Consider the following 13,230-nt stretch of genomic DNA (forward strand, 5'->3'; position numbering starts at 1 on the left):
GGCTGCAGCAGCTCGGCACTCGCATACAGAGCCAGGGAGCACTTCAGGAGCCCGCCACAGTGTTCATGGTGCAGAGAGGCCTGCTGCTGCGAGCCAGCGACCACCAGGTGGCGGAGGTGGCGGTGCCGCTGCCACCGGCAGACCCCAATGCGCTCCAGCCAGGCAGCTACGCCCCGCTGCTGCCAGGAGCAGGTGTGGAGCTGCGCACCGCCCGCTGAGCGGCGCTAGCTGTGTCAGAGCACACGTTTCACTTCCTACCAGGCCCCTCTAACCTGCCGGCTTGCCGGTGCAGACCGGGAACATCTTCTGCTGGCCGCGGTCCCGCTGAGCGAAGCAGCCGGCAAGCGTGTCGTGCTGGTGTACGATGCCAGCAGCAGTGGTGCACTCAATGCCATCGCCACGCGGCTGACCACTGGCGCAGATAAGGACAGGCTGGAAGTGCAGGCAAGGCCCTGGCTTGTGCCCGCTCTCGGCACAGTGGCTGGCAGTCCCCAGCTGCGGCTGCTTTCCAGCTGCGGCAGCGCTTTGCTGGCAATCGACGGAAGCATACCAGCACCTGCAAAGAATGCCATAGCCTGATGCCCTCCCTTTTCCGTGCTGCAACTCTACCGGCGCAGCGGGGTCCTCCCAGCATTGCCAGCACACTTCATGGCATGTTGGGCACCCCCGCTTGCCACCGTAGGTGCGGGGCGATGCGCTGGCCTTCTACGCCCAGCCTGGCGCCGACCTGGGGCGCCGCGACTGGCAGCAGCTGGACAACGCCATTTACGATGAGCTGTCTGACCCCGGTGCCGACATGCAGCAGGTGGTGGCAGACCTGAAGGCGGGTGAGAGATGGCGGGGCAGCAGGGACTTCCCAGCCCGACAGAAGCGTGCCTGAGGTGCCGTGGGGGCAGGTGCAGCAAGCGTGGGATGGGCCTGGTGGCCCTGGCAGCGCAGGTAGCTGGTGTACTGGGCCCTGTGTGGCCTGCCTAGCAAGTGGAGGTGCGCCCCGCTGGCGAGAAGCCACCCGCCACCTCGCGCCGCTCTCGCCTGCGCGTGCCATCGCTCCCTTGGGCCTCCCTGTAACCTTGCAGGGCGATACGACTGCAGCAAGCGGCACGAGGGCGAGGAGGGTGAGGATGTGAACAAGGATGATGCGGGGGAGGACCTACAGGATGCGCTGCGCGAGGCGTGATCGCCAGAGGAGGGCCGGGCGCACGGCGGGGCACGGCCGGCGGGCAGGCGCGGCGCCTGCTGCTGCCTGCCTGTACATTGCCAAGCAGCGGCCCTGCGCAAGCCTGTGGTCGCGCGCCTGCTAATCTTTTCCTGGTGGTTTTATTTGTTTCAAAAGCAAGCTCCCACAGGATGTAAGGAGCGGTGCACGTGCACCACCGTCTGGCAGGACGGAAGGTCCAGGAGCAAAACACAGCAGAGTGAAACTTATTCTAATCAATGAAATCACAGTCAGAAGGGTGCAAAGAAGCGGGCAGACGAAATACAAGGGTAGCAAAAGGGGATACCATATGATACAAGGGATCGATTACAAAACGCATCTCGGAAGTCGCCAGCTGTTAAGAGCTGGCGCCGCGCTCGCCGCCTGCCGCCCTCAACGCATCCACACGCCCGTTGACCACGCGCTGCACCCAGCCGGCGGGCAGCAGAAGGGCCGCGGGACGCAGAAGCGAGGAGTATGTCAGGCCAAGCGGGCCTCGGTGCAGGTACAGGGGGTGCCGCATCACCTGCAGCTAGGGGAGGGCAGATCGGATGTGTGCGACATTCTTGAGTCAAAGGCAGCGTCCCACCTCTGGAGGATTGCGCTGCTGCAGAGCCTGCCCAGCAGCAGCTCGCACCTGCTTGTACTGGGGCAGCAGGGGAGGCGCCCTGCACCAGCCCACCGGGCAGCAGGGTGCTGCCATTTGCCCGCAGGGCATCAGCCCAGATGCCCCCCCACACTAGACCCCAACCCACCTGCTCAATGGAGTCAAAGACGCCCAGGTCCTCTGCAGCCTGCGCCTCCGGCTCCACATACTGGCAGAATGCATCCGAGGCGCCGTCCCAGTCCACTGTGCCCCTGGCGTGCACCCCCCACCCCATGGGACGACCCTCCAGCCGCAGCCGCGCCACCGCCGCCTCGTGCAGCGGCCTGCAGCGGGGCACAGCTTTCATGTTGCATCCAGCGGTGCAGTGGTCCAAGGGAGTCTGTTACACTGTGCCGTGCCCACGACTGTTGTGGGTGCTGCTGCTGCTGGATGCGAGGCCGGGAGTCTCACCGGTCCACTGTGTAGCTGTCCACCCGGATCCAGCGCTCCTGCGGCGGCACCTGCACCTCTGTGTACGTGTGCGTCACCCGCCTGGGTCCGGCCCAATCGGGGAAGCAGCCAGCCAGAATGCCGGCGTCGATGTTGACGGCGTGGATGCGGGCCTGGAAGCCCGCAGCACGCAGCAGATCCACAAACAGGGAGGCCTTGGGGTTACAGTGGCCCCTGCGAGGGGTGGCAGGTTGGGCGTGGTGGGTGTGAGCTCACCCCTCGAGGCAGGCGGGGATGGGGCGGCGGAGAGCGCAGCGGGCCCACAGGCGCTGGCACTCGCCTGTTGGATTTCACAGTTCTCAGGGGTGGCGCAGCATCGAACTGAGCTGTAAAGCCGAAGGCGATGTCGCGAACAAACGTGTGCAGCGCAACTGCGCGCTGGGCGGGGGTGGTGCTGCCCCCAGTCAACCGCAGCACAAGCTCCTGCAGCTCGGCCATGGTACAAGGGCGCACATTGGTGCGTTGGGAGAGATTCCTCGTTGCTGCTGCGCCTGCTGTGGTGGCCCGCCAGCTGGTGGCGGCAGGGAGGCAGGGAGGCGGCAGGCGTAAGATGCGCCACTTCGATGTTGGCCAGCATCCATCTGGCTGTCATGTATGCCCACATGTGCTGTGCAAACACGCTGCCCTGCTTCGGCCGATGATTGGCAGCGGTGGCAGCACCGTGCCACGCTTGAACGTGCCATCTGGCCATCCTCCGACACCCCTTGGGGTAACTTAGCGTTGCCGTTCAATAAAGAAAGAATGTGAAGCCGAATCAAGAACAAATGTAAACACTAAGATATGTGCAGGGTGAACAGGACAGTAACCAGCAGATAGCAGGAGGATGGGAGCGGAAGCAATGCAGGACACACAAACGGCACGACATGGCGGCACCAGGCTCGCTGCGGATGAGTGTACTGCTGCCTGCCTGCAGAGTGCGAGAACCGGGAGCGGGAACGCATGGAGGCATCCTGGCAGGGCAATCCTGCCAGCTAGGGCATACCCCTGCAGGCAGTATGACGGTATCGGGATCAGGACAGGGCATCAGGACAGGGCAGGGGGGGCAACCACTCCATAGCGGCGGAAGGCGCATGTGCAGGGCCGGCGCTCACCACTTGTGCGGCAGGATGTCGCACGCGGAGCGCAGCAGGGCCGACCGCCGCGGCCGCTCCCGCTCCGGCACCGCACCGTCGATCGTCATGTAGCGCACCCCCTTCTTCAGCTGCCCCCGCTTGCCCGCCTCCGCCTCAAACACCGCAGCGCAGTAGTGCGAGTACTTCTTCTTCTGCACCGTCGACACAAAGTGGAACTCGGCGTGATAGCAGGCGCGCGTCAGGTGGTGCAGCACAAAGCCGCGCTGGTCCAGCAGCGCAAACTTGAGGGTGTCGGGGTTGGCGCACTGCGGGCAGGGGTGGGGGAGGGGGAAGGGGCGAGCGACAGGCACACCAGCAGTGGATGTGGGCACGGCCAGGGGGGGGGCGCCGGAGGCCAAGTGGGACCCCGTGAGGCTGGTCGAGGCTGGGCGCATGCCGCGGCTCCGGGCCTGCCTGCCGGCCGCCCTGGGCTGGCTGCTGCACTTCTCCCACCAGCCCCCAATCCAAGAAAACACATGCCCACAGTCAGTGCAGCAGCGCAGCTCCTGGCCCTCCCTCCAAGCAGCCCCACCTGCAGGCTGTCCTCTATCCATGGCGTGAACACCCACAGCGGGAACAGCTTTGCAAACTTGCCCGCCTTCTCCTCAAACCGGCTGCAGGCGGGCACGCAGGCAGGCGACGAGCCCCAACCACCTCAGCTGCAGCGCCGCTCCCCAAGCGAGTACTGCCCATGGGCTAGGCCCACAACACAGCAGGGGCGGGTACTCGGCATAGGCATGTAGGCTGCCTGCCCCAACACCGCCTCGCCGCCCCCACAGAGCGTTCATCGGGCCTCACCTGTAGATGTCCTCAAACGCGCCGATGGAAGTGACCGCAGGTGCATCAAACTCCACCCCCAGCCTGCACAGAGGAGGACAGCGATGTGGGCTCGCGCTCAGGCACCCATGCTGAGCTTTTTGAAGGGCCTGCCAGACAAGAGCCACCGCTGCCCACGCCGCTCGGCGCACGCAGACAGGCCGGCGCAGCTGGAACTCACCGCTTGCCGTCATCGTCCCGAATCTCGGAGCACCAGGCGTTGTGGCTGTCGCCTGCAGACAAGGAAGGCACACGCATTCACCTTCGGTTGGAAAAAGAAAGGGAGCCAGCCCAGCAGGCACGACAGGCCCAGCAGGCCCAGCAGGCGCAGAGGTGCAGCGACGCACCCGCCAGAACCACGGGGTTGGTGCCAGGCTGCCCCAAGGCATCAAACAGCTGCAAAGGGCAGGTGCGTAACGGGGGAGCGCGGGTGGATGGGGCAGCGGCCAGTCGATGCGAGGACGGCACCATGCCAGCGAACGCGGCGGAATAGAACGACGCAAGGTCTGCAGCTCTTCAAGCCTCCTTGCACGCCTGCCCGCCAGCCGCGGCTACCGCCTGCACCACAGCCGGCCACACACCTTTGCCCGCTCCGCCTGGTAGCCGTCGCCCGCATCGGGGTTCATGGGCACGCCGTACTTGCCCATGCCGAGGTACATGCGCGCCAGCTCAGCGCCTTCCTTGCCCGACTTGGCGACGTCGGTGGCGAGGTTGAGGGCGCCGCTGCAGGGTGCGGGCGCAGGCGCAGGTGGTGCGGGTTGTGGGGGCGGAGGGAGGTGCAGGGTGTGGGGGCGCAAGCGCGTGAGTCGGGCCGCAACGCCAGCCGGATGCGGCAAGTCGTGGTCAGAGATGGAGGCAAGCCGGAGCGGCGCCCGGCCGGCCAAGACAACAGCGAACGGCCTCGCAGCGGCACCGGCGCCAGCGCAATCTCCCTGGCTGCCCCGCCCCGTGCCCCGCCCTCCCCACCTGCACAGCTTGGCCAGCAGCTTGGGCTGCAGCCCGGCGCACTCCTTCAGCTTGGGCGCCTTGAGCTGCGCCATGATCACCTGGCTGATCAGGATCTGCCAGGGCTGCCGGTTGGCCACTGCGGCAGGGGGGTGCGCGGGTGAGTGAGGGTGTGAGTCAGGGACCAGGTGGCTGTCGCAGGGGCCGCGCTGGCGCTGCCGGGGGCGGATGGCACAGCGGCGCGCAAGGGAAGGCAGCCCAGCCCAGCCTGGCCTGGCCCAGCTGCCTTGCCAGCCGCCTCGTCGGAGCAGCGCAGTGCGGCTTCGGCGTCCAGCTAAGCTCATCCCGGGCGCCCACCCGACTGCGCCACCGCCTGCTTCACATCCTCCAGCTGCACCTCCCCCAGCATGGTGCGCCCGGGGTCCCTGAACTGCTGCATCAGGTCTGCCTTGGCAGCCAGGATGGCGTCGTCATCCCACTGCGCATGCGGGGGACGGGGTGGGTGAGGGTGTGGGTGGGGACCACGCATGCGGCGAGTTTGATGCGGGTGTTGCCGGGTCGCAGGCAGGGTGGGGTGGGATGGGGGTGCAGGTGCAAGTAGCGTGGCGTGTTGACACGCAGGGTTCAAGTGAAAGGATGGGTGCCCCAGAGGGCCCACCTGCTTGGGGTGCTTCTCTGCCGTCTCCTTGTAGAACTGCAGGCGGGGAGGTAGGCTGCTGTCACAATCACAATGTGGTGACCCCCTCCGGAGGTCCCCAGCCTCCCCGCCTCCCCCTCAAAACCGCTGCCTCTGCCTCCCATCCGCCACCTCCGCCTCCCAGCGCGCCTGCCCATCCGCCTCCCAGCAGCCCTCCCAGCAGCCCTCCCCAGGCGCCCCACCTGCGTTTCCTTCATGTCCACCGGCGGCTGGCGGCAGCTGATGCGGTTCTCCACGAGCATGATGGTGGCCAGGTCGCCAATGGAGAAGGTGCGGTGGCAGCCCATCAGGTTGATGCTGTCGTGGCTCATGCCGCGGATGGGGATCCACTCCACATACGCCTGCCACGAGCGGGGGTGCGGCGGCGGCGGCGGCGGCAGCCAGCAGGGCGCCAGCTCAGCGAGGCGGACGGGCTAGGGCTGGGGCCTACGTTTCTACGGCTTAACGCCGTATTACCGTAATACGCGTAACTCAGGCTTAAAGCCCTGAAGGGAGCCCGTAATACGTTTCAAGGAGGACACGTCAGAATGCCAATTCCTGGGCATTATGCAGGGTTTTGGCACTGAAAGTGCAGCTTTCAACCTCTGTAAAGATCAATGATGCACAAACCAACCCTCTCGGCGACATTACCGCAACGAAGCATGCATTTTGGCGCTCGCCATGTGCGCAGCACACCCAGCATGAGGCGTAATTATGGCTTAAATAAGCCGTATTACGTCTGTCTTGCCCGTTTAAGGCATAATTTTCGCTGTATGACTTGGCAGCCAGTTTTACGGCTCTGTAAGGCGTAATACGGGAATACGGCTGAATTACGGCTTAACGCCTTTCCACCCCAGCAGTAGACCCCAGCCCTAGGACGGGCACACGGGCGAGTGGCAAGCGCAGGGGCCGCGGAAGGCGGCTGGGGCATTTCGGATGCAGGTAGAAGATGCGGCGAGGCTGGGGGGGCGGGAGTGTCACGCGCCTAGGCCATGCTGCGCCTGGCCCCCCGCAAGGCATCCCTCCACCGGCTGCCAGCTCACCGTGATGGCCGCCACCTTCTGTGCATCCCACTCCTGCTGCGTGCCCTTGAAGTCCTCGGCGCCTCCAACGTGCGCCGAATCGGCGATTTCGTGATCATCCCACGCTGCTCAGGCGGGAAGAAGAGGGAGGCGTGAGGGTGTGGAAGGTCAGGGCGGGTCTCAGGCGTGCTGGACGCGAGCGGGGAGGTACATGGCAAGTGCAGGGCTTGCCGCCGATGCTTGGCAGCGGTGGCTGGCGCAACCACGGCGTGCAGCGCGGCAGGAAGGAGGCGCCCCCTCACCCGCAATCATGGGCACCCTGCGGTGCATCTCCTGCAGCGCAGGGTCGGTCCTGCGGGGGCCAGGAGCGCGAGGAGCGTGGTGAACGGCAGGCAAGCAGGCATGGGCTCGCGGGTCTTCCGAGCCGGCACCGCAGGGGCACCTGGCATCGATCCGCCACGCGCCACAGCATTGAGCCTTGTTTTTTTTGCGCCACAGCATGCACAGCAGGGCGGGGCGCACCGGTAGCAGGCATAGCGCTCCCGGTAGTCCCCAAGCTCCTTCAGCCGGTGCTTGGGCCGCAGGCCGTGCCGCGCCTGGAACTGCTTCGCAGGGTAGTTGTACTTCTCGTACTGCACAGAGGCAGGACAGGCGGGCGTCGTGGGGTGCGCCGAGCAGGAGCAGGAGCAGGAGCAGGGGCCAGGGCCGGGTTGGTGGAAGGCAGCGCTGCCGGCAGAGGCAGGAGCCAGCACAGGCTTGGGTGAGAGCAAAGTGTGGTTCAAGCTCAAGGCCACAGGCGGCTGGCGCCTTGCCTCGTAAATATAATCTGCAGGGCAGCAGGGAGCAGGCAGGGCTGGCTGGGCATTACAGCTCGTCACACGAGGCGGGCTGGAAGCCGGCGGCTCTTGACCGTGCCGCGACTCGCCGGCGCAGCATGCGCACAACACAGCCGAGCATGCGCACAACACAGCGACCAGCAGCCTCGCATGCTCCCCGCCTCTCCCGGCACACTACTGTATCACCACCACAGCCAGTGCCGCAGCCCGTGCAGTGCACCAGTGCCACACCAACGCCAACACCAGCCTCTCCCTTGGAAAACCATCACCACCACCAGCCAGTGCCCAGCCCGCACAAACAAAAAACCCACCTCCGCAGTGCAGCACAAAATCCAGTGCATCCACCTTGGCCACCAGCTCATACACGTGGAAAAATCCGAACCCCCTGAGGGAGGGGAGGGGGCGGCGAGCACATGTGAGGCACACGGGTCACCCGGGGAGGAGCCCGAGGCCGCCGGATGGGCTACACAGCGCCCGGCTGCAGACGGCTGGTGCAAGCGCTTGCGTTCCGCCGTGATCCAGCTGCGCCGCCTCCTGCGGCAGGGGCTGCGCAGGCGGGCTGCACCCCTCCAAGCCCCGCCCTCACCAGTTGCAGCAGGACACTGTGGCGAAGCGCAGCTCCTCCACCCTCCCCGTGCCCAGAGTTTTGGTGATGCCGGTGACGCTGCGAGGCAGGCATGAGTGTTCTGGGGTAGGTAAGGAGGGTTGAGGGTGGGGGCCAGGCAGTGTGGAGATAGGATAGGCGAGGGGTCGACAATGCTGTGGGCAGGCACTTGCCCGCCCGCCCGCCCGCCTCTTGCCCCTGCAGCCACCCAGCTCCCGCACTGCTTACGTCTGCGCCTTGCCGACGTTGAAGCGGTAATAGTAGCGCTTGGCGGGCTGCAGCCCCGTCACATCCACAGCCACCGTCCAGTCGCGGCTGGCGTCGGTTTCAAAGGTGCCGCTGCAAGGTGGTGGTTGCGCAGGACTCAGGGTGGCCGTCGGAGGAGGGCCAGCGGCGGCGGTTGGGTGTGCGCACCCCACCCTTGCTCGCCTGCTGCTGGGGCTGGCAGTGCTGCTGCCGCTATGCATCCTGCGCCACTCTACGTCCCCTCTCCCCCATGCGCACGGCCCCTCCTGTCCCTTGCCCCGCACCTGGCCGTCAGGCTGCTGAAATCTTTCATCGCCGCCACCTCCCATTCCACCACCACCTGTGGCACCTTGGTGGTGGCGGGCGTCCATCTCGTCCAGATGATCACAGCCTCGTGGGATGGGTCGAAGGAGGCTACTCCGTGCAGGAAGCCTGCGGCAGGAGGCGGCGAGGAGCACGGAGGTGGGCTAACCAAGTGCCCTGGCGAGCGGCGGCGGCGGCGGCGGCGGGGGTAAGAGCAGCAAAGACCCTTTCAGGAGGGCGCCGCCGGATGCGGCATGGCGTCTGCCGGGCCAAGGAGGGACTGTCAGAGTTGGACTGCCACTGCAGTTGCACCTGAGGGTGGAGGCTGCGCCATGACGTGTAGCAGGTGCGTTCCAGTGGCCCCCAGTGACTGACTGCGGAATGGCAACACGCAAGTTGCAATGAGCAGCAGGCTCCACAAGTGCCGCAGCGCGTGGCAGCCCACCTCACCCTGATCTGCACTGCAATGAAGCGGGGCAGGCCTTCTGTTACCAATTGGAAGACGCCCTAAGATTCAAAGGGCGTTGAAGGACCCAGGGGGCCCATCCAGCCCATGCCTGGTGGTCTCGGCAATTTCAATGCCAGTTGGCGACAGCGTCGCATGTCGAGCGCAGCACAGGGAGGGGTCCACACAAACAAACATACCCTATGATCCAGTTCACCATTGTCAAGCAAATGAAGTCAACATGGCCTTGCATGCGTGCTACAGATGTTGCGGCCGTTTTCGGTTGGCTTGCCCCCACCGCGATGCACCAGGCGGCGGCAGGCGGTGACAGGTGGCATGACGAGACTGGTGCTGCCCGGCCCACACGCGTGCCTGTTCGATTCATTCGGCTGGCTTTTAACTGAGAAGAGGCAGACGATGATATGAGCAGTAGCAGCATATCGGTAGTAAGGAAGATAGGGCAGCTACGTGTAACAACGTGGTTCGGAGGAACACTCTGGGTTTAAGGGCATGATACTTGGGAGTGAGAACGTATGACAAGTGTGGTTAAATCTCAGTGATGCATGGGTGGGGTGGGCGGCATGCGCTGGGGGATCAGCGCATCTTTCGGGAGCTGGGTGCGGGGGGCGGCGGCGCGGCCGCATCCGCCTTGACCGCCCCTCCCTTCGGGGGCGGCGGACTCCTCTTCGGCTTGGGCTGCGGCTTGGGTGAGGGCTTGGGCGATGGCTTGGGCGATGGCTTGGGCAATGGCTTGGGCGATGGCTTGGGCGATGGCTTGGGAGGCGGCGGCGGCTTGGGCCACTTGGGCAGGATGCCGGGGCAGCCCTCCTGGTACTCGCTCAGGCACCGCAGGTTGCCCTCAATCGAGTAGATCTTGCACAGGTCGGTGAGGTTGCCCACGCCGCCCGCCTCCAGCCACATCAGCGTTGGCCGCACGTGCTCTGCGGGTGTGGGGGGCAGTGGCGGAGGGGTCGGCAGCGCATGCGTGGGTAGCAGGGCGCCGCCAGCCTCCGCCGCTGCTTTCTGCCTCACCTCCCACAATCTCGTGCTGGGCCCAGGCCAGGTTCATCGCCTCGGTGATCTGGCTCTCGTCAGAGTTCAGGTTGTAGGGGTTGTTGATGTCGTTGATGTTGCCCAGCCAGGGCAGCACCTCACGCAGCTTGCCCTTCCACTTCTGGACCTGCAGCAGGGCAGGCATGGCGCGCCAGCACAGTGGGGGCAACGGAAGCGTCGGCGCCGGGCGCAGAGCAGCAGAGCATGTGCCATGGTGGGCCGCAAGCCAGTCCACAGCGTAGCGCCCCAGCATGGCAAATTTTGCAGGGCATGGCGTGTCGCAGCTGCCATACGCCGGGGGCACAGCCGCGCAGCCGGCCACAGCACAGCGCCGGACAGCACAGGGCAGCAGCAGGCTGGCGGGCGTGGGACTGACTCATAGCACAGCACAGCACAGCATGGGGAAGCACAGCTCGGGAGGCTCACGGTGCGGGGGTCATAATTGAGCCACCCTTGCTTGTCGATAGCACCGATGGCCTTGAGGCCATTGACGATGGCCGCCGACTGCTGGCGGGTCAGGTAGATGGAGCGGCGCCAGAAGAAGCTCGAGTAGAGTGGGAAGGACGGGATCTGCGGGGCGGCGGTGCGGGGCGGGCCCGGCGCATGGGAGAACGGTGGGCCTAGGCTGCTCCTGCTCCTGCTGCTGCTGATGTGGAAACCCGGTACAGGAGCTGGGGCCCGTGGCGGCGGCGGCCTGGCATGAAAAGGAAGGTCAGGGGCGCGGCGGGGACGCAGCGGTGTGGCGGCACTCACAAAGACTGACTCGGCATTGACCCCGTTGTTGCGCAAAATCTCCACCGCCTTTGCTATTTGCCGCCTGGTCTGGTCGTCCCTCTGCATGGCAATCGGGCCAGGCAAGCGGAGAGCGGTGCGGCAGGGGCGGAGAGTTTGGTGCCTGCTGAGAGAGAGGCGTACTGCCTGGCACATCCACACACAGTCCAGCGAGGCGTGCGTAGGTGTGCGTGGTGCTGCCACCCTTCCCACACACACTCGCCCACCCCCGGTCCCCGCCCCCACACACAAGCACCATCCCCCATTCAGCCCCTCCTCCCCTCCCCAAAGCCGCACCTCCATCTGGTAGAAGGCGGTGGGTGGAAAGCGCGTCTTCAGGGTGCCCGCCCCATCCGTGGCGTGCCACTTTTTCTCCCAAGGCATGTTGACCTCTGCAATTCATTTTTCATTCAGGCAGCAGGTGGGCAGGGTGCGAGGGTTAGAGGGCACCCCAGCGTGCACAGCGGGGGTGGGGTACCACCCGCCGCGAGCCGGCCCACCCACCGCTGACGAGGCCGTCGATGGGCATGGTGAGCGGGAACTTGACGGCGAAGCTGGCGCCTGCGGAGATGCCCCACATGTAGATCGGCTTCTTCTGGATGCGCAGCTTCTTGGTGAACGACTTGATGGCGTCCATGGCATCGACCATGTCGCCTGCAGGCCAGGCAGGTGGGCCAGGTGGGCGGTCCAGCAAGTACAAGCCAGATGTGGTGTAGCGTGGCCGCTGCTGCGATGGCTGGCAGCGTATGCGTGGGTGGCACATGCAGCTGCTGTCCCAGCCGCAGGAAGAGCCCCAGCGGCAGCGGCGGCGGCGGCGGCAGGTGGGCGCACGCGCTCACTCAATGTCTGGTCGCCTGCTGCGCTGAAGCACCGCATGCGGGTCCTGTCCTTGGAGGCCAGTGCCAGCACGGCATAGCCGCGGGCCAGGCACTGCTTGGTGTGCGCCACCTCCTCTGGCAGGCCTGCGGAGCAGGGAGGGTAAGCGGGGCGGGCGCAGCGATGTGTTGGCGAGCTGAGAAGTTGGGCAGGCACTCGGGCTGCCAACACACAAGCATGCCAAGTCTGGCAGGCAGTAGCAGCGTGATTTGGCAGCCGTTCAAGACGCTGCGCTCGCCTGTGCACTCCGGGCAGTCTGGGCTTCGGTAGAACCAGCTCTCGGGGCCGTGGTAGCAGCCGTGGATGAACACACAGGTGCCACGCAGCCTGATGTGAGGGCTGGGCAGCCTGAAGAAAGCATCTCGGTCGCCCCACCCCATGCTGCAAGCAGGCACCCCGGCGTGGGCAGCTCTGGGATGCATTGGGCAGGGCAGCGCACAGCCACCCCAGCAGCCCCCACCAGTGTGCCAGCACTGCTCCCACCCTGCACGCGCTAAGGTCCTGGATTGCGCGCTGTAGTAGCATGCATCTCATTGCCTCAGCACCAGCGCAGCATCACTCACGGCCATCTTCCGGGCGACCCCAGCGTGGACATTGCCTCCGAGTGCATGCTGGCCGCCGCCAGGACGTGGCCCATGGCTGCGCCCAGCATGGCGGGCGTGACGCCGTCGGGTGGCGCCGCCGATGCGGTCACCTTGCCCTCTGGCTCCCGCCCCTCGGCAAAGGCGCGGCCGATCTCCACCGTCACGCTCAGCGCCAGCCGCAGGGCCGCCAGCTCCGTCGCGTTGGAGTAGCCCAGCGCCAAAACGTCGCGGGCCTCTGCCGCCGTGGCGGGCGCCGCGAAGAGCAGCAGCAGGGTGGCCGCTGCCGCCATCAAGGCGGCGGGCGGGCGGCGCGTCATGCTGCCGACGATGCTGACCAGAAGGGAGGCCTACAACAACGGCAAGCGAGGGAGGCATCTATCATCTAACAGCAGCAGAGTAGATCCCCCTGTGCCAGTCCGTCTGCGCCACGCTACCAGCAGTGCAGTGCAACTCCGCTGTCCTTCCGATGCTGTTTGCAGCGGCGCCCCGAGGTCGGGCGCCAACACGGCTGCATGGTGCAGGGCCACGCAGTCTGATCCCGCGCAGACTCACCTGGCGGCGCCTGCACAGGTGCCGTAACTACAAGTGCGTTGGAGGCAAGCACCGTGAGCCCCGCTAATACACGTTCCTGCAATACAGCAGTCCTGCTG

At 65.9% G+C, this 13,230-nt stretch overlaps 4 protein-coding genes across 4 annotated transcripts; 1 reads left to right on the forward strand and 3 right to left on the reverse strand.

Moving 5' to 3' along the window:
• Nucleotides 1-65: 65 nt before the first annotated feature.
• On the forward strand, nt 66-1,177 carry CHLNCDRAFT_137465 (expressed protein; the record flags this gene model as incomplete). The annotated part of the gene is made up of 4 exons (XM_005845045.1): nt 66-192; nt 293-438; nt 683-827; nt 1,077-1,177. The coding sequence occupies 4 exons, from the start codon at nt 66-68 to the stop codon at nt 1,175-1,177; spliced, it is 519 nt and encodes a 172-aa protein (XP_005845107.1).
• Nucleotides 1,178-1,553: 376 nt separating this feature from the next.
• Nucleotides 1,554-2,729, reverse strand: CHLNCDRAFT_137466 (hypothetical protein; the record flags this gene model as incomplete). The annotated part of the gene is made up of 4 exons (XM_005845155.1): nt 1,554-1,721; nt 1,951-2,125; nt 2,253-2,465; nt 2,614-2,729. The coding sequence occupies 4 exons, from the start codon at nt 2,727-2,729 to the stop codon at nt 1,554-1,556; spliced, it is 672 nt and encodes a 223-aa protein (XP_005845217.1).
• A 533-nt stretch (nt 2,730-3,262) lies between these two features.
• Nucleotides 3,263-9,185, reverse strand: CHLNCDRAFT_137467 (hypothetical protein; the record flags this gene model as incomplete). The annotated part of the gene is made up of 20 exons (XM_005845156.1): nt 3,263-3,275; nt 3,383-3,669; nt 3,936-4,017; nt 4,202-4,264; nt 4,401-4,452; nt 4,567-4,615; nt 4,801-4,942; nt 5,186-5,303; nt 5,522-5,642; nt 5,823-5,858; nt 6,044-6,202; nt 6,884-6,987; nt 7,165-7,214; nt 7,385-7,494; nt 7,657-7,688; nt 8,010-8,083; nt 8,285-8,362; nt 8,531-8,641; nt 8,833-8,980; nt 9,164-9,185. 20 exons carry the CDS (start codon nt 9,183-9,185, stop codon nt 3,263-3,265), a joined length of 1,851 nt encoding a protein of 616 aa, XP_005845218.1.
• Nucleotides 9,186-9,890: 705 nt separating this feature from the next.
• On the reverse strand, nt 9,891-12,897 carry CHLNCDRAFT_137468 (hypothetical protein; the record flags this gene model as incomplete). Its single annotated transcript, XM_005845157.1, has 9 exons — nt 9,891-10,237; nt 10,329-10,476; nt 10,776-10,919; nt 11,103-11,183; nt 11,418-11,512; nt 11,625-11,774; nt 11,960-12,082; nt 12,310-12,377; nt 12,560-12,897. 9 exons carry the CDS (start codon nt 12,895-12,897, stop codon nt 9,891-9,893), a joined length of 1,494 nt encoding a protein of 497 aa, XP_005845219.1.
• Nucleotides 12,898-13,230: the final 333 nt, after the last annotated feature.

This window comes from Chlorella variabilis, assembly GCF_000147415.1.
Source record: "Chlorella variabilis unplaced genomic scaffold CHLNCscaffold_19, whole genome shotgun sequence".
Classification (NCBI taxonomy): domain Eukaryota; kingdom Viridiplantae; phylum Chlorophyta; class Trebouxiophyceae; order Chlorellales; family Chlorellaceae; genus Chlorella; species Chlorella variabilis.